Below are 25,495 nucleotides of genomic sequence, written 5' to 3'. Positions count from 1 at the left end.
GGTGCACTGTAGGATTTATAGCTCGGAGCAGGAGTGGCTTGCCCCAGGGGTCCTATAGGAGACTAATGAAGCATCCTTGCCTGGCACTTCTTCCATGTTGCAGGACTCTTGCCTGGGACACAGGTATGGGGTGGCTCCTGAGGTCAGGGAGTGGGAGTGAGCCCAGAGAGACCCTGAGGTAAAAGTGGAGGAGGGAGTGAGGATGGGAACTAGGACCCTAGTGGGTGGGGCCTACAGTGGCTGACATGGGGATAGGGCAGGGCAAGGGACAGAAGCCAGGCAGGTGAGGCAGGTGAGAGGCAGTCAGGCTGACCAGGGCTAGAATTTGGTGGATCTGTGGGGAAGAGAGGACTGGTGTGGCAGAGCCAACCTCCAAGCCCTGGGTGGCCCAGCAAGGATTTCCTTCATGAACTGTGCCCTCCCTGGCCAGGGCCCTAATCCTGCTTGGCTATCAGAGCTCCCTGGAGAGCCTGCAGTTCCCAAGCTGTCCTGGTTAGAATAGGGTCCAGGAGCCCCATTGTTTGGCCTAGAGCTGGGTGCCCAGGACTTCTTGGGACAGGGGTTCAGGGCCAGTGCTGGGATCAAGCCTGTGTCCCACCTGCCCAGACCCACCAGTCTCCATCTGGGACCCACTTAAGGTCCTCAAGAGTTGGAAGTGGCTCTTAGCCCCTCCAACAGCTTCCCCCGAAGTGCCTGAATGATGACCCCTGCCCAGCCACTGCCATGAAGGTGGTTGAGCCTGGACTGAGAGCTTTCTCTGCTCTTCATTCTCTTGACTGGAGCTACCAGCCTCTTGAGGCCAGCTTAGCTGGGACTCTGGGGTCCTGGGAGTCATGCCCAGGGCCCTTCCTCAGGGACCCTTTTCCTTCAGATTTCCTATCTTCTCTGCTAGGCTGGGAAGGGCACTGTGTCCCTGAAAAAACAAGCCTAGGACTAGTGGTCTGGCACCTGGGGAGAGGTCAGGCGGTGTGGCCAGTATGGAGCTCCTGCTTCTCCCCAGAAGAGGTAACTCTTCTGTCTCCCCCAGACGCCACATCTTGTCAACCTGAATGAAGACCCACTGATGTCCGAGTGCCTCCTTTACTACATCAAGGATGGAGTCACCAGGTGGGGTACCCACCATCTCCAGCTGAGCTGAGGCCCTGGGTGACCTGGGAGGGATTCCTGCCACTCCACACTAACCCCTCCTGCCCCGAGAGCAACAGAGTTTGGGCGTCTACCCTAACAACGCTGCTCGCTGGCATGTCTCCTGAGTGTGGCCCCTCTGGAGCACATGACTTTCCCGGTGGGCTGTGGCTGGGGGCCTCTTGTCCACTCTTGCTTCGTGTATATCACTCCAGTGCACACCCTGGACGCTTTCTGAAAGATCCCAGCTTGGGCGTCCTCAGGACACTGCTCTCAGGAGCTGGGTGGGCAGCGGGTAATGTTATGGTTGTGCTGGGTGCCAGCTGTCTGGCTGATGCCTCCTTTTCCCCCAGAGTGGGAAGAGAGGACGCAGAGAGGCGGCAGGACATCGTCCTGAGTGGGCACTTCATCAAGGAGGAGCACTGTGTTTTCCGGAGTGACTCCCGGGGAGGCAGTGAAGGTAGCCTTGCCCCACAGCAACCCCAACCCCCACCCTGCAACTGCTGACCAGGTCCCACTGAGGCCTGCTTGTCAGCCCAGGGTCTAGTCACCCACCCAGCTTCCAAGCTCTAAATGGGTTCCTAGTCAGACTTCTGGGCTGTGTGTGTGTGTGTGTGTGTGACCATTGGGGACAGCTTTGGTGACACCTTCCATTAGAAGGTGCTCAGGGAAGGTACCTCCTGCAGCCAATGGGCGGTGCTTTGAGGAGCCAAGCCTTTTTGGGGTAAAGATCCTACAATTTATCTACCAGAGCTGCTAGGTCAAGGAGGACAGGAAGTACGTCTGGAAGCAGGTGGGCGTGCTCATGACAAGTGATAAGTGAGCCCAGCTCTAAGTTGGAGACATTTTGGGACCATTCTCCTATTGGCTGAGCTGTGGCCATCTATCCATTTCTCCTGCCTGCCCATTGGCCTCCATCCAGAAGATGACACTGCCAGTCTTGTGTTGAGCCTTCTGTGCCAGCCATCATGGTGACCACAGCTCCCAAGCTCAGGGATCCTTCCTGAGCCTGCAAGTGTCCAGTTGGTCTCTGGACTGCAGGCCTGTGACTGAAGCTGGCTTCTCAACTTGACCACCTCAGGATGATGATCTTAAGTAGTGTTAGGAGCAGCTGGCACTCCCAGAATGCCCCTCTCTGTCAAGATGCTGTCCTCCTGTGTGGATGGGCTAAAGCTCAGAGGACTCCGGGATCCCCTGGGAACATGACAGCCACTGTTTTCTAATCTTTGTCTACCCGGAAACTTGGACAGGGCCCTAGAAAGTCAAATGTAGCATGGCCTCCCAGCCTTATCTTGAGTCCACATGTCTCCATTTTTAGGGTCATTTTGCTCCTCTATAAGTGGAGTGAGAGTTCCTGTGAGGCCCAGTGAATCACTGCCCATGGCAGTGGCTGGCAGGATGAGGAGCCTCGGTGGGTCCTACCTCTCATACTCCTCCTCTTCTCTGTCCTGTAGCTGTGGTGACCCTGGAGCCCTGTGAGGGGGCAGACACATATGTCAATGGCAAGAAAGTCACTGAGCCCAGCATCCTGCGGTCAGGTAATGGCTAGGGGCATGAAGGGGCTGTGGAATAAAGAAGGGTGAACGGTCCCTGTGCCTAAGACAGCCTGCTACATGTGAAGCCCCTCTTGGGCACAGCCTGCTCCTGCAGGGCTGTGGGCACCTGACCAGTCCATGAGATTCTCCACTCTCAGGCACCAGAGGGCCTGAGTGTCAGGACCTGAAGCACATGATAGGCCTGAGCCGAGAAGGCCACTCACAGAACACTGGGACTGCATGGGGCTGATGCTGAATAGGGAGCCAGGGCAGGACCTGTCCAGGAAGAGGCTCCTGTCACCAGGCTTAGGACAGCTAACCTGGTGGGGCTGGACTTGAGGGACAGGGTAGGGGCAGATACCTGGCCAAACTGCAGCAGTGAAGAGCAGTGGGGTAGGGGATGACTGTGCCTCTGGATGCTACACCTTACTAAACACAGGCTATGAAAGTCCCTTCCTCTGTCAGGCAGGGTGTGTAAGGTGGCTCACATGACACAGTTCATGAATATTCATGAATATTGATGAATACACACACACAGGAGACTATTTCAAGGAACTGGCTTATGTGAGTGTATTTGTCCCTTTTCGTAATGTGACAAAATACCTGAGAAAACAACTTAGGGGTGAAATGATTTATTTTGGCCTCCAGTTTCAGAGGTTTCAGTCCATGGTCAGCTGGCTCCTTTCCTTCCAGAGCTGTGGTGAGGCAGTGCATCACACTGGAAGGGTATGGCAGAGCAGAGCTACTCACCGCATGGTGGCCAGGAAGTCGAGAGGAAAGCAAGGGAAAGAAGAGTCTGGGAACAAAATTACCCTTCAAAATACACTTCCACTTCCTCAAACCAGGCCCCACATCCCAGTAGCCCATTCAGGATGAGCTCATCAATAGATTAATCCATTGATGACGTTCTTGCCCTCATAATCAAACACCAACTGGGGACCAAGCCTTCAACACATGACGCTTTTAGGGGGACATTTCATTTCCAAACCATAACACTCTGTCCTTGGTTCCCAAAGGCACATGTCAGCTTCACAATGTGAAATGCATTCACTCCATCTCCAAGAGTCCCCATAGTCTTAAAACTCCAAGTCCAAAGTCTGTTCTGAGACTCAGAGCAAACTCTTTGTGGTGAGCTCTTGTAAAATCAAAAAGAAAATTGCATACTTTCAACATACAGTGATAGGACAGCATATACATTTCCCATAACAAAAGGGAGGTATAGAGAAATAACAAGGAGAAATGGGACCAAAGCAAGACCCCAAACCCAGCAGGGCAAACATTAAATCCTGTAGCTCCATGTCTGGTATCCAGGGCATGTGATGAACGTTCTAAAAGGTTTCAGCATCTGTGTCCCTCCTGCTTTACTGGCTGCAGTCCACATGGCTCTGTTTTAGCCTGGTTCTGCTTGTCTCTTGTGGTTTTCCTTGGCAAATATTCCACATTCCTGGTGCCTCCAACATCCTGGTGTCTCCATTGCAGCCTTAGCTTTATCCTCACAGCTTCACGCAGTGCTTTTTGTGGGATTCTCACCCTGCTACGCATTGCCTGGCCTCCCAGGTCTTCATTTGAAATCTGGGTGGAAGCTATCGTGACCTTGTAATTCTTGTGTTCTGCATGCAAAACCAGCATCATGAGGACAGTGCCAGGGTCTACTGTCAGCTAAAGCAGTAGACAGCCCGTTGGACTATGGCTGCTGTGGCCTCTGAGTGCCTGAGTGACTGAATGCAGGGGGATGCTCCCGAAGTCGTTCTGTGTGAGTGGGATACCACCCCGGCCCCGGCTTTCTTGTCAAACCAAAGTCTTTCTTTCAGATGAGTTTACACCATAAGCCTGCAATGGGTGGGGACCCAGCCAATGCCTTCAAGGCATTCAAGATGCATTCAAGGCACTTTTCCTATTATCCCAATGTGAAGTACCTCACTTCTTTTTAGAGGCACTAATCTTTCTTATAGTTTCATCTTTTTTGGCCCAAATTTTAAACACACTCCCTTTCTGGTCAAATGGCAAGTTTTTCATATCCTTTTGCTCTGCTCTTTGCTCCCAATTCTCACTATAAACTTGGCTAAAGCAGCCAGCAATAACCATTGCCACAGTCTGAGTGCTGGGCTCCCTTAAAATCTCCTCAGTCAGATTCGTTAGCCCATCACCTTTAAATTCAGCTCCACATAACATCTCAGGGAAGGGACAAAATGTAGACGAGTTTTTTTCCAGAATGAAACAAAATGTCCTCCAGTCCAATTTCCAATAGCGTTCTCATTCCCATCCTAAACCTCATAGCACAGTCTTTGCTATCCACATTCCTATCAGCACTGTGGTCTTCAGAGCTCCCACCAGAGCCATCCATTAAGCTCTGCTTACAGCACTCTAGGGCTTCTCTAGCCACAGCTCCAGAAGTTTCCAAACCCCTCCCACAAACCAGTTCCAAAGGCTTCTGAACCACATGGTCAGGATAAGTCACAGCCATGACCCAACTTCTCAGAACTAGTTTTCTGTGTCAGTCACTTCTCATCAGTGTGACAAGATACCTGAGGAAACGACTTAGGGAGGGAAGGACTTGTTTTGGCTCATGGTTTCAGTCTGTTGTCAGCTGGTTCCATTGCTCTGGGTCTGTGGTGAGGTAGAACGTAGTGGCAGAAGCTGTGAGAGATGCTCACCTCATGATGGCTGGGGAGGAAGGACCTGAGGTCACAGGTGTACATCCCGTGACCTACTTCTTCTAACCAGGACCTACCTTCAGTATGAACTCATCAACGGATCGATCCATTCATGAACCCAATGTCCTCGTAGTCCAGTCACCTCTCAGTAACAAGAGAGGACTCACAGGTTGCAGGTAGAGCCTCTTCCTCATCAAGGAGACCTCCATTCACCCTCAGGCATTCAACTGAATCAATGAGGCCCACCCCTCCATTGAGGGAAAATCTTTTGCCTACAGTCAGCTGGCTTCAGGTATTGACTGCATATATAGGACACCTCCACAGCAACACCTAGACTACTCTTTGGTTGAATTATTGAGTGATGTAGTCTGGCCCAGCTGATAGATAAAACTTACCATCACTTCAATTTTGGCCAGAAGTGAGGAGGACCCTCTTCCACACTCAGGTTAGGAAACTGGAAGATGGCACCAGGTGCCCAACCTCAGTACATACCCACCCCTGCAGAACTTTTAGCTTCCTGTAGGAGTTTCCAGAACTCCAAAGTCCTGCCTTTGGGGTCCCTAGGGACACTAGGAAGGAGAGACACATGAACACCCTGAACTTGTAGGGTTGACTTGTCAGCCGGTGTGGGACGGTATTGTTGAGCCTGGGCCACGCAGTTTAGATAGCTATTTCTGTTCTCATTGGTTGGATTTGACCCTGGTACCCCTGGGGCAGGACCTGCACTGAGAGTAGAGGCCTAGTCTTATGTTTTCCTCCCAGTGTCTGAGACCTGCTGTACCTGAGTCTGAGGACAGGGAGGATAGAGGCAGTGACCAGCTATGGGTGGCCAGTGAACAAGGCTGGGAAAGTAATGAAGGGAGGCCTGGGTGGTGGGGCACCTGCTGACACTGTGTTTTTGGAGGCAGGAGGGACAAAACCTTGAGAAAAACAGGAGGAAAGGAGGCTGTGCAAAGAAAGCCTTGCAGGCAGGACTTCCCAAGACAGCAGGCACTGCCTTGGAGGGACAGTCTGGCCCAAGGATCCTGCAGCGGGAGTGGGCTCTGAGGCGAATCCAGTATGGTGCTGGGGAAGGGTCTAGTCAGCCTAGGAGGCCATGGTTCTGACACTGGCCACCCTGTGCTCGCTGATATCTTACGGCCTCCCCACCCTGACTCCTGGCCCTGGGAACAGGCACCCAGTCTAGCTGGGGAGCAGATAAGGCCTGTAGGCTGCATAGATCCCCGCAGTCATGCTGTGTGTGGAGGGGTTGGGCCTAGCCCTTGGGTGCCTGCTGTCCAGATCCTGTACGTCTAAGGGAAGGGGATGTGGGGACCACCGTGGGTGAGTGCCCACACCTGTGCGGAGCACAGACAGCAGAGACTCCAGGTCTGAGAGTTTGCAAATGTCACTGGCTGCTGTGTGGGAGTGGCCAACGGACTGAGTTTGGAGATAAGGGGCCCATTTTGAGTAGGAAAGTGACTTGGAGCTGGGCCTCGTGGGGGGGTCGGAGCCCTCCCTGTGGTTGGTAGTGCTGGGTGGCCCAGACAGAGGAAGCACCTGTGTCCCATTTCCCTTTTGTCCTCACTCCTTGAGGCCACTGGAGACCTACAGGTCCCCCAAAGTTGGCCTTGCCTCCATCCTCCAGGAAACCGCATCATCATGGGTAAGAGTCATGTGTTCCGGTTCAACCACCCTGAGCAAGCCCGCCAGGAGCGCGAGCGCACACCCTGTGCAGACACTCCTGCTGAACCTGTGGACTGGGCCTTCGCCCAGCGGGAGCTGCTGGAGAAGCAGGGCATTGACATGAAGCAGGAGATGGAGCAGAGGTGAGGTCTGGGGCCAGCTGCCTGCCAGTGGTGCTTGTCGGCCTTTTACTCACATGCCTGCTGCCCTCTTGTAGGCTCCAGGAGCTGGAGGACCAGTACCGCCGGGAGCGGGAAGAGGCCACCTACTTGCTGGAGCAGCAGAGGCTGGTGAGAATGCCTATTCCACCCTGCTGGCCTCTGCCACCCCAGGGCTCTGGGAGAGGGGACCTCTGCTTTCCACCATCCGCTCATACCCCAGAGGTTTGTGGTAAGGCTGCCTTGGTCTCGGCCATGGAGCCACAGGCCCGCCTCTCTCTGCAGGACTATGAGAGCAAGCTGGAGGCCTTGCAGAAGCAGATGGACTCCAGATATTATCCAGAGGTGAACGAGGAGGAGGAGGAGCCTGAGGATGAAGGTAAAGGCTCTTAGTTGGCTCCTCTTCTGCCAGGAGGGCCTGAGCAAGCAAGTGGGCAGGGCCTGGGCCTCAGGTGGGGCCAGGGCCTTGAAGAAGAGGCAGTCTCTTTCCCCTGAGGGATAGGCCTCCTTGACCCTCAGAAACACCACAGAGGCAGGATTTGTGGGCCGCATGGCTCTAGATGATTACATATAGCGTGTGTTGATGGGAGAAGCCAGGACCACAGCAGGGGTCCTAGCAAGGGTGCCCATGGGGACCGCCAAGAATGAGGTCCACTCTGTACTCATCTGAGAATCCCCTTTCTCTGAAGCACACAATGGACAGAGAGTGTGTGAGCTGGGAAAGGCATAGAGGAGGCTAGCCCCTCGCCTCCTCTCCTGGAGCTCCTGGCCCCACACTGCTGGCCTTGCATGGTATATGTGGCTGCCATGGGTGACAACTTCCCACAAACAGCAATTTCATTCTGACCCTCAAGGAAGCTCATGTACAGGAAACTCACCTGGGTCCCTTCCGTGTTGCTCATGTTTTTCTGCTGCTGTCTTCTTTCTCCATATCCAGAGCAATTAGTGTGGAACTGGGGACCCAAGCTTGAAGACCCTGGCCCAGAGTGGGAGAGGCTCTTCAGAGCCTCAAAGCCTGACCAGTCCCTCAGCTGGGCCAACCCGCCCTCCTTATCCACCTCTGGCCACAGTGACCTGGAGGGGAATAACCTCCCAGCAAAAAATCTTTTTCACCCAACTGACCGCCCTGACCTCAGTGTGCACTGGGCACAGGGTCAGCTCAGAAAGCCCTAGGGGCTGGCCAGGCGAACTTGATATTCCAGAAGTTGGGGTGTGATAGGCAGTGTGGTGGCTTTCCTTTGATGACCCATGTGATCTCTCCCACAGTCCAGTGGACGGAGCGGGAGTGTGAGCTGGCATTGTGGGCTTTCCGGAAGTGGAAGTGGTACCAGTTCACATCCCTGCGGGATCTGCTCTGGGGCAATGCCATCTTCCTGAAGGAGGCCAACGCCATCAGTGTGGAGCTGAAGAAGAAGGTGGGCTCCTGCTTCATGAGCCACACCCTTCTGTCAGAGGACTCAAAACTGGGCCCCTCTGTCAGCCCTGGGGAGGACAGAGCAGCATCTGCCTGCCCCGGGCCCAGTGTGAAAAGTTGAGGAAGGCCCTGGGACTGGCCAAGATGAATGCCTCACTTCCTTGGCTCAGGGGAGATGGTGGCAGGCAGGGGAGCAGTCACGCCTAGTGGTCAGTTGGGAGGTTCTGGTGAACTGTTTTGGGGCATGCAGCTGAGGTCTCTAAGAGGTGGGAAGAAGTCCTCTCGGGGATCTGGCTCCCACTCACCAAGGGGCTGATGAGTGGTTATCCTTTGCTGGTCACAGGTTCAGTTCCAGTTTGTCCTCCTCACGGACACCCTATACTCTCCACTACCGCCAGACCTGCTGCCCCCAGAGGCTGCCAAAGACCGAGAGACGCGCCCCTTCCCCCGCACCATTGTGGCTGTGGAGGTCCAGGACCAGAAGAATGGGGCCACTCACTACTGGACACTGGAGAAACTCAGGTGTGGCTGGTGGCTGGTGGGGTAGGTGGGGCAGATGGGGCTGTCTTCCAGGACAGAACCAGGTGTGGGTTCTCACATCAGTGGGTATCAATGCCATTGTCTTTCAAGACAAGAAGAATCAAGCGGGTAGAATCCAGTCCCAAGGAATCCATATTCTTCCAGGCAGTGGTCAGTCATGGAAAGTAAATAGTGCTTTCCTCGGGAAGAGGGTCACCTGAGGTGAATGTGCCCTGGGTACCCAGAAGCCAAGATGGTACTGGTGGAGCAAAGGCCAGGGACCTGGCACAGCAGGATCTGGAGGGTGGGTTCAGTGTTCTTAGAGCCAGAAAGACCTCGGCCCAATGCCAAAGGTCTCAGAGATAGAGGGGACCCTGGAGTGGTGGACAAACACCCACGGTGTCCCTCCATTGCTTGGATAATGTGGGAGTGCCTCTCTCCTAAGGCTCTGCCTCCCTGGTCCTGCACACTCACTCTGATTTGTGCCGGGCCTTAACGTTTGAGATGAGCCTGTGAAGACCAAGTGTAGAAGCCATGGAAGGAGGAATGGAATGTCACTCACAGCCCTGGAAAGAGGAGGCACAGAGTGCCCAGGCCACAAAGGGGCACCAGGGCAGGGCTGGCTGGGAGCAGGAAGGCCAGACTGGGATGAGTTCCCTGGAATAATTCTGATGGGCCCTGGGCATGGGGCTGTAGTGAGTTTTCTGTACCTGGCTGGGGTGATTTAGGAATATTGATCAGGTGTGTGAGAATTTAGGGAAAGGAGCAGTTACCGGACAGTCTCAGGGTTGGTGGGTTTGTACATGGAATGTGGGCTCACGGACAAGTTGTTGACTGTCTCTAGGAATTAGCAAGGCTTGAGAAGGGCACTCCTCAGCCAGCACGGCTCCTGAAAATGTCAAAACATCATGAAATCTGGAAAAGAAAACATGATCAGTAGGCACACACTCAGACGCATGCTTTCTTGTACAGTTCCCTCACACACACGGTACACATGCACCCACACTCCTCTCCACTGCGTTCTCACAGGCAGGGGCAGTTTGGTTTCTGAAGGGACAAACAGCCACTGTTTGTGTTGTCATATTAAAATCTGAGCCCAAGAGGGCACGAATGCTTTTTTTTTCCTTCCACACTTTGTCTTTCCTGGGGATAATAATTGAGAAAGTATTTCCCAGTCTTTTGTGTCCTCATCCCTGCCTCACCTCAGTTCATTCATAAAGCTTTCAGGGCCCCATTTCCAAGCTTCAGTTGGTGTCTTCTCACTTCTCTGTCAGCCACCCAACTGCTCAAGGCCACCCAGAAGCCCTTCGTCACTGCCTGTTGCTCATTCCTTGCCACTCCTGCTTTCAGGTCACCTTGCTGTCACTTGAATGGAGTTTGGGAGGAGTTATGGGGAACTTCTAGCTCGAGACTCTCCTGGTTGACCAGCTCTGAGGACCAAGGAGGGGTTTCTGTCCAGCAGACCCTGAGCCCACGTTGGTCTCTGTGCCCCTATAGGCAGCGCCTGGACCTGATGCGGGAGATGTACGACAGGGCCGCAGAGGTGCCCTCCAGTGTCGTCGAAGACTGTGACAACGTGGTGACCGGTGGAGATCCCTTCTATGACCGCTTCCCCTGGTTCCGGCTGGTGGGCAGGTGGGTGCCTCCTCCCTTCCCTGGCAGAGTACACGAGAGAGACAGCAGTGGGGGCAGGGAGCAGGCCTCCTCCAAGGTCCTGGACCCTGCCTTGCCCTGGCCCTGACACATGGAAGGAGTCCCGTCTCCTCCTTGTCCTTCCTCCATCCAAGTTTCCCCTCCCAACCATTCCTTACCATACACTTGCTGGCCCTGTTATTTCAGGGGACTTGGGATGGTGTCTTGTCATTGCTATCCACTTCCACGGTAGGGCCACATGTGTAAAGGTGTGACACTCCCAGGCAGCCAGGGGCCTCAGGCAGGAGTTCCAGGTCACTGGCAGCCTTGTGGGTGAGAACACAGAGATGGGCTGTGTTACCTAAGCCTGAGATACCACCTCCTCCTTCCCTGGTTTCCAGTCTGGGGTCTGCACAAAGTCCCTGACCCAACACAACCGTGATGTTCTGAAGCCTCAACATGGTCAAGCTTGTGAGGTCCTCACACGGCCTTGGCTATACCCAGCCAGGATCCCGGCTCGCACTCACACCTGTGGGTGCCTTCTGGGACCTTTCAGAGCTTTTCAGCTGACCACGTATATGGGTTGCTTTTTCCCCTGGGGATGAGATGCATTTTTGATTCTCTTGTCTTTTAAAGCAGCATTCTTGATGGTGCCTGTGTTTGGTTTTGGTTTTAAACAGAAGTTCCCTTCCTGCCCCACCCTGCCCTGTCCTCCCTGGAGTAGCTGGTGTTAACTTCTCTCTGTCTTGTCGCACTAACCTCAGTTCAGTCATCTCTGGCTGCAACAGCTACCCTCTTCTCAACACATGCATGAGCGAGCGCATGGCTGCTCTCACCCCCTCCCCCACCTTCTCGAGCCCCGACTCTGAAGCCACCGAGCCTGCCGAGGAGCAGAGCGTGGGGGAGGAGGAGGAGGAGGAGGAGGAGGAGGAGGAGGAGGAGGAGGACCTGGAGGACGACGTCTTTCCGGAGCACGCGCTGTGCGACGGCCGGGACCCGTTTTACGACCGGCCCCCCCTGTTCAGTTTAGTAGGAAGGTTGGTGAGGTCGAGGCGCATGCTGGGGAGGAACCAGCTCTTTTGCACAGGAGCACTGCTGTGGCACGATTGGGTGTCAGGATGGACCCCGGACCCTCTGGGCCAGGCAGGCTAGGGGCTGGCCTCCAAGGGGGCTGAGGGAGCTGGGCTGCCCTCACGTCCCCCTGGTGGGGCAGGGAGATCTCCATTATGGAGATGGACACTCTGGCCCAGCGGGCAAGTCTGGGTCCAGCTGCAGAAAAGGCAGGACCCTGAAGCATATGGCTGAGGGTTCATGGTGCCCACCCTAGGAGGCTGGAAATTGGTGACCGAGTTCCTCCCCATAAATCCTTGTGCAGGGATGAGGGGACCTGTGAGAGATGAGGCTGGATGTCCTGTCCCCTTGTCCTGGGGATTAGCTTTGTCCAGCTGAGGCGGCGTCCACTGTCTCTGCTGTTGTTCAAAGAGAAGGCGGCTCCCTGTGTACTCAGTGCCATCCCATTCTGGGAAAAGGAGCAGGACTTGGGGGTCTCTAAGGACAGGGAGGGTCTGGTGCTCAGGCGGGGAAGGTAGAACCTCCTCCATCTACTCTGACACCATGGGGCCTGCCAGGCCCTTGCTTCCATCTGAAGGTGAGGTTGGCTTCATCGCTCCTTACCTCTCAGGATTTCTGGGCAATAGATGGGACACGTGGCCTAGCACCATCCCAGAACAAACCTTTTGCAAAGAGGAGCTGGCCATTTAGTTTCCTGGAGGGATGAGAGAGGCCACAGTTGGAAGGCAGAAGGAAAGATCTAGCTACTGAGCTGTAGCAGGAGGACATTTGACTCCTGAACAGCTCCAGTCACATAGTCTTCCTTTGTGAAGAACTCATGTGCAGGGAGCTATAAGACATTTTTAATAGCAGCCTTTCTTGGAGTTTGAGATTGCTTCCTTGGGCCAGGCTGATGTAAGTTTCCAGAAATCTTCACCTTGGAATACCAATGCCAGAAGTGGAAGGTGTAGGGTGGTCCCCTGAGGATCATAGGATTTCTGTTGGGCTCCCTCCTTCCTTGGGTGGAGGTGATGGCATGAAAGCCCCCCACCCTCTCAGAAGACAGCAGGTCCCCATGGTCTGTGCCATGGACTTGCTCTGATTAGATTTCCCCGACTGTCATGGGCTGGCATTAGGTGTGATATGCTGGCTGGCTGGACTCTCTGGGCAGTGTCTCTCTCCAAGATGCCCTGGTCTGGACTTCTGCTCTGCTGGGCCCAAGTGGGAAGTGCAGGCCCCAGGCCAGCTCCACCAGGTTTCTCCCACCAAGCCCTGGGCCTATAGCTTCAGGCCTCCTGTGCCTGCTGGGCCCTGAGAGTGGCTCCGGGTGTCAGGTAGGCAGGGGGTCAGGACATACAGGGGACAAGGACATTGGGAGAAGTGGGGCGTGGGCTCTGCAGTCTCACGGAAAGAGCTGGGTCCTTCCAATGCTGTTTTCCCCTTTTGTGAATTTGAGATTTCACAAAATCCCAAACCAAACAGAAGTGGTCCATGAGAGGCCTGCCCCATAATGTGGGTGATCCTACAAAGGGCTTCATTCAGCATCATCCTGACCTTTTTGTTTTGGCAAGAATTGGCTTCTCCTGCACAGCAGCTATGCAGGCCCAGCCCTGGGAGGGGCCCCACCATTGATTTTCCTTTTATCCTTCTGGTAGCTGCTGGCTCTCTCTCCAAAGCTTAAGCGAAATTGGGGTGCCCACTCTTGTTCCCTCTGGAAAGGCTTCCCTGGGTCCCAGCATGCGTCTTTGCACCTCACCAATCTGTGGTTAGCGCTGCCTCCTCCCTCCCGTCTCGCCACACTCGCCGCTCTGTCCGCTCTGCCCGCCTCTCCTCTCTCAGGTGTTTCAGTCTGCTTCAAGGTGCCCTGGACTCTTGGCCAAGCCTCCAGCAGCCAGAGCCAAACCTTACCCCCATCCAGGATCAGGCCCTCAGGGACCTCTGCTTATGGCAGTCAGATGCCAGGTGACCTGGGGAGGTGGGTGGGTTGGTGTCTGCTGCTCTGGCTGAGAAAGTGGGCCTGGGGGCTCCAGTTCCCTGCCTGGACAAAATGCTTCCAGAAAGTGTGTGATCGGGATAGGTGGGCCCTGGCACTGCAGAGAGAGGAAGACGAGAGTCCCAAGGAAAGGGTCTGGGAAAGGGGGAGGTGCTGCATAGGCAGCATCCAGCACTGGATGGATAAGTACTGGCCAACAAGAGGCTGCACTTGGTGTCAGCTCCTTGTGACCCCAGACACCCACAGCAGCCTTGCTGAAACCTCCACACCTGCTCTCCTGTCTTTGCCAACATGGCTATGGACTGTGTTTCTTCTATCTTGAGAGCAGCCAGGTGTGCAGGTGAATGTGGTATGGCAGGGCTGGCAAAGATAGGGTTGAGTCTGTGTTCTGGCACCTCCAGTGGTCAAACTGCCTTGATCACCTATAGATCAGGTGAGATGGGTAGAAGCATGGTCCCCCATCCCTGGACTCCCTGTTTTGTCCTTATCCTCTGGTGCATTGGCTGGATGGGCTCTGTATGGATGGGGCAGAGAGGGATTTCCAGATTTTCTTTACAGCTCCCGTAAGGCTGGTGCTGCCATTGGGGTGAGGGGTTCTGAGCCCAGAGGTCCCTTCTAGCTGAATAAGTCCATTGCCATTGCCAAGTGGACTGGGGTGGAGACTATGGGGAGGAGAGAGTGTCCATCATGTTCATGCCTTCTCCCAGCACCTAACACCAGCACTGCAGCTAGAAACATGGACTCCCACTTGGGGGCCCTGGGTGAGAATACGTACCTGCCCAGAGTTGGGTCAGAGACCCCAAGAGTCTTTTTCACTGTCTAACTTGTGAGGCCCCAGCTATGGGCCCTGCCTCTGGGGTTCAGCCTGGGCTGCACCTTCCTTGGAGTTTCGGATGTGGGTCATGGCAGTGTCTGGTGCTACAGTGCCTGAAATTTCCCTCTGACGAGAGGAAGTTCTGAGAGGCCAAGACAGAAAGGCCTACTGCTCTCAGCTGTGTCAGTCAGGCCAGGAGGCAGTAGAGCTCGGCATATACACAGCTGAGAGCTGGCTAGGAGCCAGCCTGCAAGTCACAGCCTAGCTCTCACCCTGCCATCCCTGGACACCTCCCAATCTCTGTGCCTTAGTTTCTTCACCTGAGGAATGGGCCTAAGTATCCTATTCCATCAGCATTAATGTGCCATCTCAGACCCTAGATCTATTTTGGTACCCCCGAGAGAGGAGAGTTCAGTCAGTTGAATGAAGATGTGTCACTGTTTGGATAGGCCTGACCCCAGGTGTTGGGATAGCTGATGGTCTGTCCCTGTACCTGCTCACCGTGGGGCTTGGCCCTGGCAGCTGTGCCCACACAGCTGCTATGATCTCTTCCGTGGGTTTTTCCGTTTTTGGGCTGCCTCAGAATGAGATAATTTGATACCGGGACAGGAGGGGGTCCAGGCCTCAATCTGATTTGTGGGAACCCAAGCTGAGGGATTGGTCTAGTAGGGGGAGGCTAGAGGGTTGCAGGGGGTTGTAAGCAGGGTTCACTCCAACAGCAAGGTCCTGTGGAGGGATCCAGGATGGTCTGCTGCAACTGGCCATGTGACCTAGGCAGAGCCTTGTCCTTCTCTCAGTTGACCTCTCAGTACTGCTCAGACCAGGGGCAGTGAGAGAGGGTCAGGCAGTGGTGAGTGTGGGGTCTGTGAGCTTCCCAGGGATTCTTCCTCCCATCAGGAGGTCTTGGGGAGTCCACAGTCACCTCCACAGTGCTAGGAGGGCATGTCTGGGCTGCACAGGGCCTGGGCCCTGACAGCTGCAAGCAGCGCCTGTGGCATTGCCCCCTGAGCCTTCCAGGGTGGCAGCCTGGTCTGGTGGGGCCTCTGAGATAGCAGAGAGGAAGTCTCAACCTAGCTGGCTGGCCCTAGACAGGCTTTTAACCTGGCCCATAGTGGGAGAGATCCCCAAGGATTTCCCATGGGCTCCCTCCACCCTCTGCACAGCAGCTACCCCATTGGCTCCTGGAAGGAAGGGGGTGGGAGCAAACACTCCTCTGGTGTGGCCTCTGAGGGGGCACTGTACTGTGGAAAGGGGGCCCGAGAAATGGCCCCGGGGGGCCATTGCAGGCAGGTCCCTTGCAGGCAGCTGCCCTTTCCCCACCCCCAGGCCTGCTTTGGGGATTTCATTGGTGCGGTGGGGGCTCACCGAAAGCAAAAGACAGTCCCCAGATAGACGCAGAGTCAGAAAAGGAGATGGGAGGGAGGCATCTGCAGGCTGGGAACTAAGAGGATGAGAATGAACCATTATCATGGGAGGGCAGAGATAATCTAGGGCATCCAGGGACCCAGTGGCCAGTGTGGCTGGATTGGGGCTGAGCTTGGTTGGGCTAGGCCACCCTGGGCCTCATGGGTCTTGGATATCCATACAAAGATTTGGGGCATTACTGAAGGTTTGGAGACTTCTGTGTGACACATGCCCTGGGACCTTTCTTGGGATCGTGGGGGAGGCAGGGGTGGTGAAAGACAAGCTGAGGGGGCTTTAGTGAGGCTCTTGAGGTGGAACCCATGACTTTCATTAGGAGGAGCAAGACAGTGCTCTGAGTTACTGCCCCACATTCAGAGTTTCACTCGTACAGATGGGGCATCTTTTAGGCAGTTGGGGTGCAGCCAGGGGCACAGTGGAGTGGTGTCTAACCTCTGGGTGAACCGTATTTCTGTGCCATGTTCATCAAAGAGGCTTGGTGGAGGCATCTGTTATCAGTGCAGCAGATGGCTGAGGTTCAGCAGTCCTTGTCCAGCCCATCCTCCAGTCCTTGAAGCAGGCTGAAACCCCCTCCTCAGCTGTTCTCTTCTCAGACAGCCATGTCTGGGCTGAGCTGGGCTGTGCCTCTGCTCGCCAAGGTCCACTCCCTCCTCCTCTGTGCCTCTACCTCCTCCTGTCTCGTCTGAGCACCGAAGACCCTGGGCACCTTCCCTCCCCCAGTCCCCCTGCCTGTCCCTGTGTGCCCTTGCTGTCTCTGCTCTGGCCGTCCCGCGGCTTCGCTCTGCTTTGCAGCTTTGTGTTGTGTCGTGAGCCAGCTGTGCTGTCACTGCTGCTGCTCAGAGTGCACACTGAGGGCCTCCTGTGACCGTGGCCTCTACTCCCCATAGGGCCTTCGTTTACCTGAGCAACCTGCTGTACCCTGTGCCACTGGTGCACCGTGTAGCCATCGTCAGTGAGAAGGGCGAGGTGAAGGGCTTCCTCCGTGTGGCGGTACAAGCCATCTCAGGTGCGTGTGGGTTTGGGTGATGTGTGGCTCAGAGCCCCTGGGGCTGGCTCTGCTTTTATAGATGGAAGCAGAAGAGGGCAAGGACCTCTGTGGGTTTTGTGCAGTGGTCAGTGTGTGAGCTGCCTGGCCTAGGCCCCCAGTCTTCTTGGGGCCAACCTGAAGCAGTTACTCCACCTTTCCTGAAATGGCCTGCAGGTGGGGCCTGAAGAAGTTCTTCATATCCAGCTCTTGGCTCTGGCTTCCTAGACTCTGCTGGGCTGGCCAGGAAAACCTGGACCACTTAGGCTAAGGCAAGGACTGCCTGAGACCATTCAGTCTTAGGTCCCCACTGTCTGTCATGCAGCCCAGGGAATCAGCAGGCTGCTGGCTCTGCCCACTTCTGCCCAGGGCAGCCTCACAGCTCTTCTGGTTCTCTCTACTGTGCACCTCCCCTCAGGTCCTGGTCTCTCAGGCATAGGCCCATTCTACTAGAGGCTGCAGAGCCTCCCTTATATGTGGGCCTGAAGATACAGGTTCCCTGCCTTGAGAGACAGAGACCCTCTCTGTGATTGGCCCCCCTCCCCATGGCCAGGAGGTACAAGGACTGGCCAGCCACAGAAGCCTCTGGGTCTTGGTTGGCTCACCTGTAGAAAGGATCCTATTTTAATGGTTTTCATCTGCTTGAACGTTGGTGGATCCATGGACAACATGGGGTGAAAGTATGTGGCTCAAAGAATCCACAGGCCGGAAGGTAGTGCTCAGATTGTACTGCTGGTTCCCAGGCTCCCTTCTCTGCTCTCCACTGCATCCTCCCTTCCCCAGGGAACTCACTGTGTTTCCTCCCAAGGCCTTGGATGCCCTGGCACCTTGGGAGAGAGTGAGACAGACAAATGGAGAGAAGAGGTGTGGGCTGTATGTTGACTCTGCTAGACAGAACTGAGTCTGGTCAATGTGGGCAATTAGGGGAGCCCAGAGAGACAGTATGTCCTCCATGTGTCATAACCCCCAGCCCAGTGGCGGTCAGCTGTTATCCTGCTCTGCCCTTGGTGGGAAGGGTCCCTGAGGGGTCTTTATGGAAGTTAGTGAAGAACTTGAGCCCCAAATTTATATTCTGTGGGGCCAAGGATCCTCCTCCCCATCCCCCACCAATTCTTAGATGAAGATCAACTGTTGGGAAGGTGTGTGGCATTCTGAGATCAGGTCTGTGAGCAGCCATTTTCCCCTGGCCTAGGTTATATTCAGGACAGGAGGCTAGAAGGGTACCTGGGACACAGTCTGACCCTGTGCTGGGTCCCCAGGCCTTGTAGGAAGACAACTAGGTTCTTGTATTTTGTGGGACACCTATTATTTCCCCATCTAGAAGACTGTGGCCCAAGGTCAGCTTATCTGCTGAGCCCCACTGAGGCAGGCTCTGGACAGCACTAGGCTGTGGCAGAACAGAGCTATTGGCTTTCAGCACTGGGATGAGACGGAGGGCAGTGTGACAGTCCCCTGAGGCCTCAGCCAGGCTAATAGGGGTAAGTGGAGCCTAAAACAGAGTCAGGCCAGCCAGGGGGTCTGGGAGGTGTCAGAGGTTAGGTTGGGGGGTCTTTGGCAGTAGAAAAGATCTGAGCTTTGAAGGCCATGGTCAGCTGAGTAGAGAGGGTAACTGGGACCATTGCATGTCCTGATGAGTCACTGGTGGCTTCACGTGGTCGGTAGCACAGCCCCACAATACTGGTGCTGACCTCAGTAAGACCCACGGGTGGCCTCTGCACAGGTTTGTGGGGAGGTCAGGAGCCCCTGGTTCTGCCTGAGTGTCTGGAGGGGAAGGTAGGGCTTGTAGCTCCCATGGAGCAGGCTGTGATAAGGACATAGCCACTGCTGGGTCCCTGGGGCAGCCCAGGCTGGTGGCTAGTGTGTTCCAGATGCTACCTTGGCTGTTACTGACAGCTGGTGACATTGGCTGCCCCCATCCCCTCGCTCTGGGCTTGGGGCTACTCACCTGGCTCTGCCCACACTTGGGGACAAGCTGGGCTTGACCACCTGCTTGGTTCTTCTTGCAGCCGATGAAGAGGCTCCTGATTATGGCTCTGGTGTCCGCCAGTCAGGAACTGCTAAAATCTCCTTTGATGACCAGCATTTTGAAAAGGTACAGTGCAAAGTTTGCCCCGCACACAGCATTGCACCCTCCTGCTGATCACCAGGCATCCAGGGGCCAGTCTTGCTGGAGTCTCCAGCAAGTTGGTGCGGCCCTGTGATTCCCTGAGTCCTCCTGGGTTCTTTTTTCTCATCCCAAGCACTAGGCCTGCCTGTCCTTTGCTGTCTAAAACACACAACATCCCTTCCCCAGTTTGTCAGGACTTGCTGGAGCCAAACATCTCCCTGGGTTCTGGGAGAACACAACGGCGCAGAGCTAAGGTTCAGCACAAGCTTCTAGAACAGACAGCCCCAGTCTCCCTGTCTTCTCGTGGGCAGCTCTCTGGGTCCCCATAGGACACTGCATTTCCACTACCCCTTTACCTACCTCCCCAACTTCTGGCATCCTGGAACCATCAGACCCAGGGCTCCCTCTTCCGATTCCAGGAGAAAGTGAAAGGCAGGCCCAATACAGTGGCCCCTAGACCAGGCTTAGGACCTTGTCCTCTTAGACTCTCCTGACTGCCCATCATTGGGGATCTCAGTCAGGGGATGCCTATGAAGGGAGAGTTCACCTACATTCTACCCCTGAGAGGGGCACTAGTGCCTGGGGGCAGAACTAAGACCAAGGACATTCCCCCTTTCCCACTACCGCATCTCCTTGCACTGAGGCAGGTGACAAGTTCTTCCCCAGATGGCTCATACCTCAGGTCATCTGGACCAGAGTCAAAAGTGACCTGCTCACAGCAGGGGAGACTGTGGCCCAGGAAGGTGGGTGGTCCACCAAGGGCAGGGGCAGGTCTGGAATGCAGGTCCCTCAGACCCTAGCCTGGGGCACATAGCTCTCCCATGGGCCCTTATCCTGGCCAGCTCTCTGCACCCCAGCTCTCTGACTCTGTGCCCCACACAGTTTCAGTCTGAGTCCTGCCCCGTGGTGGGGATGTCGCGCTCAGGGACCTCCCAGGAAGAGCTGCGCATTGTGGAAGGTCAGGGCCAGGGTGCAGACGCTGGACCCTCAGCTGATGAGGTCAACAACAATACCTGCTCAGGTAGGTGCACCCTGCACTGCCCTTGGGCATGGGATGCACTGAGACGGGCTCCTGAACATGGCCACTGGCCCCCAACTTGGGGAGAGTGTGGTCTAGAGACCCCATTGCTCTCCCTGGCTTCCAGCAGCAGTGTCCCCAGAAGGCCTCCTCCTAGACAGCCCTGAGAAAGCCGTCTTGGATGGATCTCTCGACACTTCCCTGGACCACCTCCGCCTGGGCAGCACCTTCACCTTCCGTGTGACTGTCCTGCAGGCATCCAGCATCTCTGCTGAATACGCTGACATCTTCTGCCAGTTTAAGTGAGCCCTGCTGTCTGTGTGTCCTGGGCTGTGGGGGTGAGTGGGTGGCTCTGCTGGGCTTGACTGTGGGCCCCACGCAGCCAGGCAAAGCTATATCGGGGCAGTGCTGACCCACGTGTGTGGGTTCCACCCAGTGGTGCTGTGGGCCCCTGCTCCAAGTCCTGTCCCCAAGTGCTTCCTCCTACTCCACAGCTTTATCCACCGTCATGATGAGGCCTTCTCCACTGAGCCCCTGAAGAATACCGGCAGGGGTCCCCCGCTTGGCTTCTACCACGTCCAAAACGTACGTCCCAGGGGCCCCTTGCCACCTCCCAGGCCTGCTCTGAGACTGAGCACCATTCACTCCATCACTTGTTCTTTCTCTTCTGAACCAGCCTTGGTCTGGACACTGCCTGGCATCAGAACACAGAGTCGCCAATGCCATGTGGCAGCTAAGGGGCCTTTGATGGTGTAAAACTGGGTGGGGTCACAATAGAGCGCCTGAGAGCTGACCACTGGAACCTTGGGCAGACATGGACACAGAGCATCCAGCAATGTTGTTACTGATGTTAATGCTGAGGGCTCTGGTTGCCCAGCAGGGAAGGCAGCCTTGGCCTGGTGTTGGGGACCAGGAAGAGGTAGGGCAGGTCGAAGGCCACAAGATGTCCAAGCAAAATCCTGAGAGGCCAGGAGAGTTTCAGGCGTGTCTAGACTGTGGAGAGTAGAGGCCTTAGGCCTTTGGGGCGGAACAGCCTCAGAGGCTTTGAAAGGCTTTGGGAGGACTAGGCTAGGACTGCCCTAAGGAAGTACCGCACATCATCTCATAGTTCTGGAGGCTGGAAGGTCAGGGTATCAAGGTCAGGTGTTAGCAGGGCTGGTTCCTTCTGCAGCCTCTCCTTGGCTTATAGATGGCCACTTTTGTCCATTCTCACGGCCTTCTGCCTTTGTGTCTGTGTCCAAATTTCTCCTTCTCTGAGGGATGACGATCACATTGGATGAGTCATACCGCATGACCTCACTCTAACCTGGTTGTCTCTTTATAAATACCATATCTCAAGATTCAGTCACATTCTGAGAACCTGGGGGCGAGAACTTCAGCATAAGAATTTGGGGGACACAAGTCACCCTGTAACTTGGTGAGTGGGCAAAGGCCCAGGGTCATTACTGACAAAGCCATTCTGCCCTGGGTTCCCTTCCTGGGCTCTGTGTTCTGAAAATGCAGCTAAGTTGTGTGGCCCTCATCTGTTCTGGGGACAGAGGCCAAGGTCTGCCTGCAGGCACCTGACCTGGGTCTGTTTTCGGAGAAGAGGCTGAGCTGGCCAGGTCTAGGTGAAGACCATTATCCCATAGTGGGAAGAGGGTAGGCCTGGCCATGGGGTCCCAGGTCTGGGCTTAGAGTGCTTGGTTCTGTGTGAAATGTAAATGCTTTCTGATATGACTCTCCTTTCCCACTGAACATGGCATGGCTATGCCTCCCACCTGCTCTCCTTGCCCACCAGATCGCTGTGGAAGTGACCAAGTCCTTTGTTGAGTACATCAAGAGCCAGCCTATTGTGTTCGAAGTCTTTGGACACTACCAGCAGCACCCGTTCCCACCCCTCTGCAAGGATGTGCTCAGGTCAATCTCCCAGGTCACCCAGATGTCCTTAGCCAGCAGTCTCAAGGCTGCAGAGCCATGCCCCTCCGAAGCCCCCTCGCATGGCCTGTACTCGCTTCCCTCCTCAGAACTGAGCAGGGGGTTTCTGAGGAGTATTGCTGTCAGAACCTTGGCCTCTAATCTGGCATGGGCAGTGTTCAAGGGGCATTCATTGAAGGATGACCAGGATGGCCCCACTGGTCACTCCCAGGAAAGGGGTGTCTGTTTGGCTCCCTCATTCCAAGGTGGGGGAGAAAGTGAAAGCTGGGAGTCTTGAGAGGCTGTGATTTGAGGTCATAACAGCCCCTAGGCCATCTCACCCTGGGCTCCAGAGGGTGGGACAAGAGTGTCCACTGTGGGCCAGGCCAACCCCTTTCAGCCACTCTGAGGACAGGGAGAAGTGTGGACAGGCTTAAGGGCCTGAGTCCTCTCCTGTGCCATCTTCTCTCACTGAGGGACATCCAGGTATCAGGGAGAGAGAAGGGTGGTGAAGGCGTTGTTTGGGGCACTGGGCCCCAGGAGCCCATCCACCCTGTTGTGCAGGGAGGCTCTGTCTTGGAGCCTGTAGGCAGGGAACCAGAGCTTGACCCTCCTGGTTCTCTGTGGCCTTGGGGCCTCTGGGGTGGAGTGTGGGGTCCTGAGATTCCCTCCTCTCCCATCTAGGCTGGGACTGGGGCCTTTTCTAGGCATTTGGAAGGGAAGAAGGCAGGGATGGGCTTGGGGTCTGCAACTTGCCCTGCACTGAGCCACCTGCTCTGGCCAAGGTCCTACAGATGCCAGCCTGCTGGGTCCCCTTACTCTGGCTTCTTTCTCCACAGCCCCCTGAGGCCCTCACGTCGCCATTTCCCTCGGGTCATGCCCTTGTCCAAGCCAGGTAGGCGGGGCTCTCCTGAGTGCACGCAGGGAAGTGCGTGCAGGTGTGGTGGGGAGATGGAGTCTTGCAGGCTGAGGACACTGTAAGGGGACACTCCAGCCCCCAGGCCTGCTGACTTAGTGCCTCACATCAGTGGGGTTTATGGTTCACAGCTGTGTGTCCTATTATTTAACTTCCCCACTGTCTGCAAGGGAGACAATTAGCGCCACAGTGACAGGAGCACTTAGTAAAGGAAGGGCAATTGTGATGAGTCCCAGTGGAGGGGTGGTAGACAGGGGACAGAAGCTCTTTGTCAGGAGCTGGACACAAGTGGAGGGTTGGGGGAGCTGAGGACAGGGCCTGTTGGGCAAGATTTGGGGCTGGCAAAATGTGCATGGACTGGTGCATTGGTCTGTGACTGAGTAGTTCAACTATGGGTCAGTCAACATGGTAGGAGGAGTGGTCCTGTATAGGTGGTGGGACCTCTGAGTGAGTAGATCTCTGCTGCCCCACTGGTTCTCGGGGTTTCAGTCACCACTTTCTTCAAAGGCCTATGCCCAGGTGTGTTCCTCCCACCTGGGACATGGAGAACATATCTCGAGTATAGTGCTGGCTTCAGCTCTGACTATGCCCGGGGCTAGGTGTACCATGAGCATGGGTGGGGCATATGCAGCCTTTGATGCCCTCCAAGTCCCCCCAAGTCCCCCCACCATGCAACAGGCCAGTTCTACATTGTCATGTGCCTTTCTCCTGTTCCCCCAGTGCCTGCCACCAAGCTTAGCACATTAACTCGGCCCTGCCCTGGGCCCTGCCACTGCAAGTATGACCTGCTTGTCTACTTTGAGATCTGCGAGCTGGAGGCCAATGGCGAGTGAGTGGACACCACGGTGCCGGGCTGGAGACAGGCTGGGGAGCCTAGGGGTTGTGTTGGGGTCCTCAGAGACTGTGATGAGGGGGAGAGGGAAGAGGCACTGAGCCATTCCCAGCTGATCTTTAGCAGGAGTTACAAAGTACCTCTTGCGATCTGGACCTGTAGGGCTAGAGACAGACAGATAAGAGTTCCCGCCTGAGGGATGGGGCCTGGACAGACACATGTGGCAGCTGGTGGCCAGTGGCACTAAGCACCAGCCAGGGGTGGCTCAGGGTTGGGGCTGGAGGTGGCAGGCATGAAGAATTGTAGAAAGTGACCAGAGGGTGTGTGAAGACCTAAAGGAGATGGCAGTTGGCCCGGATTTCAGAATGACAGTGCATGAGCAGCTCAGAGCCTAGCAGTGGCTAAGATAGAGTAGGAGGGGCTGGGAGCCACCAGGCCAGGGCTGAGGAGACCTGAGCAGACTTGGTTCTGTATCGAATGGGACCAGGCCTTAGGGCTAGGTCTTCAGGTCAGGATCTCTGGAGCTCTACTGCAGCTTTATCTGGAGCCCCTGGCCATGGGGCAGATTTATAAGGTGAGAGAAAGCAGGGAGACTCTTGGAGGTGTTGCAAAGATCCAGCTCAGAAGGCCCAGGACTTCCCTTGCACCCCTGTCGAGCATTTCTTAGGGCTGAGAGGGCACGCCAGGGTCTCTACACCCAGCTGACCAATCTCTTTGGATTGGGCTGCCTGTTGTCCCCAAGGGAGCAGCTGGTGCTTTTCTGTTTCCACCCCTTGTCCTCTCTGGGACCAGGGTCTGTGCTGTGGGCAGGGTGGGAGGAGGGGCCAGTGCATCTCACCCTTGTCTCTTCCAGTTACATCCCTGCTGTGGTGGACCACCGTGGGGGCATGCCGTGCATGGGGACCTTCCTTCTCCACCAGGTGTGAAGCCTTTCCTGCCCCCCCCTTCACCATTTGCACCCCCCCCACTCCACTGTGTGGCCCTGGGACCATCTCACCTGTTCTTTCTCCTGGCACCTTGCAGGGCATTCAGAGACGGATAACCGTTACGCTGCTGCACGAGACAGGCAGTCACATCCGCTGGAAGGAAGTGCGCGAGCTGGTCGTGGGTGAGTGGGATGGGCAGGCCTGGGCCAGGTGCTGAGGTTCTAAACACAGCTCTACCTTGTTGCTGTGTGACCCTGGCTAAATCACAAAAGCTCTCTGTCCATCACCTGAAAAGGAGAGGCTTGGACCTGTGTGATGGTACCTAAATTTCTATTTAATCTGAGTTAGTTTTCTGTGGCTGCTACAACAAAGTACCACAAGCCAGGTAGCTTAAAACAGCAGAAATTTATCGTATCATAGCTCTGTAAGCCAGAGTCTGAAATTAAGATGCCAGTAAGGCGTGTTCTCTTGGAGATCTGTGGGAAAATCCTTCTGGCCTATCCTGGCTTCTGTGGCGGGCAGCAGTCTGGGTGTCCCTGGCCTACGGAAGTCATATTAGCAACCCTCAGGTTTCACGGGCAGTCACATCAGCCACACTCCATGTGACCCCAACTTAACCAATTACACGGGCAGTACCTTATCTCCACAGGAGGTCACGTTCTGAGGTCCTGGGGTTAGACCTCCACATAATCTTTTTTGGGGGAGCACAATTTAACCATAATCACAAGCAAAAGTGTTAGGGTTTTTCTTCCATGACCTACATTGAACTTTGGCTTACCAACTTTCCTTTGCTAA

The 25,495-nt window shown here is 55.3% G+C and overlaps 1 protein-coding gene across 28 annotated transcripts in view; it reads left to right on the top strand.

Annotated features, from left to right (window-relative positions):
- The window catches only part of Kif1a (kinesin family member 1A), a 93,660-nt gene that overhangs the window by 46,751 nt on the left and 21,414 nt on the right, over positions 1 to 25,495 (top strand). For 12 of the 28 annotated variants that reach the window (XM_074072202.1, XM_074072214.1, XM_074072211.1 and 9 more), the window contains 20 exons: positions 1,028 to 1,107; positions 1,479 to 1,585; positions 2,580 to 2,663; positions 6,942 to 7,122; positions 7,197 to 7,269; positions 7,423 to 7,516; positions 8,404 to 8,552; positions 8,895 to 9,073; positions 10,568 to 10,705; positions 11,467 to 11,739; positions 16,869 to 16,987; positions 19,012 to 19,097; positions 19,995 to 20,133; positions 20,261 to 20,432; positions 20,625 to 20,715; positions 21,911 to 22,029; positions 22,866 to 22,921; positions 23,663 to 23,771; positions 24,628 to 24,694; positions 24,798 to 24,882. In XM_074072202.1, the coding sequence (XP_073928303.1) occupies positions 1,028 to 1,107; positions 1,479 to 1,585; positions 2,580 to 2,663; positions 6,942 to 7,122; positions 7,197 to 7,269; positions 7,423 to 7,516; positions 8,404 to 8,552; positions 8,895 to 9,073; positions 10,568 to 10,705; positions 11,467 to 11,739; positions 16,869 to 16,987; positions 19,012 to 19,097; positions 19,995 to 20,133; positions 20,261 to 20,432; positions 20,625 to 20,715; positions 21,911 to 22,029; positions 22,866 to 22,921; positions 23,663 to 23,771; positions 24,628 to 24,694; positions 24,798 to 24,882 (2,401 nt within the window). The remainder of the gene's footprint in view (positions 1 to 1,027; positions 1,108 to 1,478; positions 1,586 to 2,579; positions 2,664 to 6,941; positions 7,123 to 7,196; positions 7,270 to 7,422; positions 7,517 to 8,403; positions 8,553 to 8,894; positions 9,074 to 10,567; positions 10,706 to 11,466; positions 11,740 to 16,868; positions 16,988 to 19,011; positions 19,098 to 19,994; positions 20,134 to 20,260; positions 20,433 to 20,624; positions 20,716 to 21,910; positions 22,030 to 22,865; positions 22,922 to 23,662; positions 23,772 to 24,627; positions 24,695 to 24,797; positions 24,883 to 25,495) is intronic. The other 16 variants (XM_074072226.1, XM_074072225.1, XM_074072224.1 and 13 more) reach the window with 2 other exon arrangements.

This window comes from Castor canadensis, chromosome 4 (assembly GCF_047511655.1).
Source record: "Castor canadensis chromosome 4, mCasCan1.hap1v2, whole genome shotgun sequence".
NCBI lineage: Eukaryota > Metazoa > Chordata > Mammalia > Rodentia > Castoridae > Castor > Castor canadensis.
Note: the sequence above shows the minus strand (reverse complement) of the source record. Positions and strands in the feature narration are given on the sequence as shown.